At 68.0% G+C, this 1480-nt stretch overlaps 1 protein-coding gene across 1 annotated transcript in view; it reads left to right on the top strand.

The window, feature by feature from the left end:
* The window catches only part of SPEG (SPEG complex locus), a 47648-nt gene that overhangs the window by 22708 nt on the left and 23460 nt on the right, over positions 1–1480 (top strand). Inside the window, 3 exon segments of the mRNA XM_019470904.1 lie at positions 127–338; positions 614–702; positions 903–1084. Coding sequence (XP_019326449.1) covers positions 127–338; positions 614–702; positions 903–1084 — 483 coding nt within the window.

Raw genomic sequence — 1480 nt, 5'->3', positions numbered from 1 at the left:
TGCGATGTGCCGTGGGATGGGTGTCCCCGGGCACCCCTGGGGTGCAGGGTGGTGGGGAGAGGTGCCCTGACCTGCCTGCCCGGCTCTGGCTGCTGCCAGCTCCTTATCCAGCCTCTCCTGTGCTAGCCCCCGCCGTGGAGAGGCATGGGAACTTGGCACCCCCCCTCGGCCAAGCCAGCCCCATCACCTCGGATGAGGAGTACCTGAGCCCCCTGGAAGAGTTCCCCGAGTCCGGCACCCCCCAGCACCGACCGGCCATGAAGCTGCAGCCTAGAGCCGAGCATGGGGCTGCCTACAGCTCCCCAGAGAGCACCTTCAAGGCCGCACCCACCTTTGAGGTGAGCCAACTACCCCCCCCGGGACCTGGCAGAGGGGGAGCAGTGCTCTGTGACCACAGCCCTGTGGTCCCCGGTGCCAGAAGGTGCGGGGTCAGGCCTTCCTATCCCCTGATCTGGGGTGCTCCCGGCACCTGGGCAGCCTCCACCCCACCAGCTCCCCGGTACTCCAGGGCTGCTGTTGTGATGGGGGACACATAGCCCTGGGTGCAGTGGTGGGGATGCATGGCCCTGGGTGCAGGCGGGTGCTCGCTGCTCTCTGACCCCTGCTTCCCCAGGTGTCCCTGTCGGACCAGTCGGTGCTGGAGGGGCAGGATGTCAGCATGACCGTCCGCGTCCGTGGGGAGCCCAAGCCCATCATTTACTGGTGAGTCCTGGTGCTCGCTGGGTCACAGCTGGGCAGGGAAGGAGGGGACAGGTACGGTGACCTCCCCATTTGGGGATGGCCAGCTTGGAGCTCTGGTCCTGAGCAGGATTGGGGGTGGAGGAGAGGGGACTTTTGGGGACAGCCAGGCTGGGCGTGCAGGGCCAGGTGTGACCATGCTGCACTGCCTGTGTCCCGAGCAGGCTGAGGAACCGGCAGCCAGTGAAGTATGGCCGCCGGCACCACGCAGAGGAGGCGGAGGGGGCGCGGGGGCTCTTCATGCTGCACATCCTGGCGGTGGAGCGCACCGACACCGGCTTCTACACCTGCAAGGCCGTCAACGAGTACGGCACCAAGCAGTGCGAGGCCAAGCTGGAAGTCAGAGGTAAAGCTCCCCGAGCGCGTCCCCCCAGCCCTGAGGGGTCAGCTGGCTCCAGTGCCCTGCATGAGCTGTGTGGGGAAGGGCCCACTGCAGAACCCCCCTTGGTGGTGCTGCGGGAGAAGGGGACGAGCCAGCCTGCCCTTCCCTGCCACAGCGCAGGCGGGTGCAAGCCAGGAGCAGGAAAGTGGAGCTGTGTGACTGGGGCTGCCTGCAGAGGCTCGCCCTGCAGCAGAAGGCAGGCTGCCCTGCTGCCCCACTGCCCCGCTGCCCCGTCCAGATGTGCAGCCCCACGGCCCTGGGTCCCACTGCCCAGCTGTGCCAGGGCTCCTGCCGGCCTGACCCAGAGCCTGCTGCTCCCCGCAGCCCAGCTTCACCCCACGTCCCCCCGTCCCCCCACGT

This window comes from Aptenodytes forsteri, unplaced genomic scaffold (assembly GCF_000699145.1).
Source record: "Aptenodytes forsteri isolate BGI_AS27 unplaced genomic scaffold, ASM69914v1 Scaffold255, whole genome shotgun sequence".
NCBI classification, from domain to species: Eukaryota; Metazoa; Chordata; class Aves; order Sphenisciformes; family Spheniscidae; genus Aptenodytes; species Aptenodytes forsteri.
The sequence above is the reverse complement of the archived record's forward strand: the minus strand, read 5'-3'. Positions and strand labels throughout refer to the sequence as shown.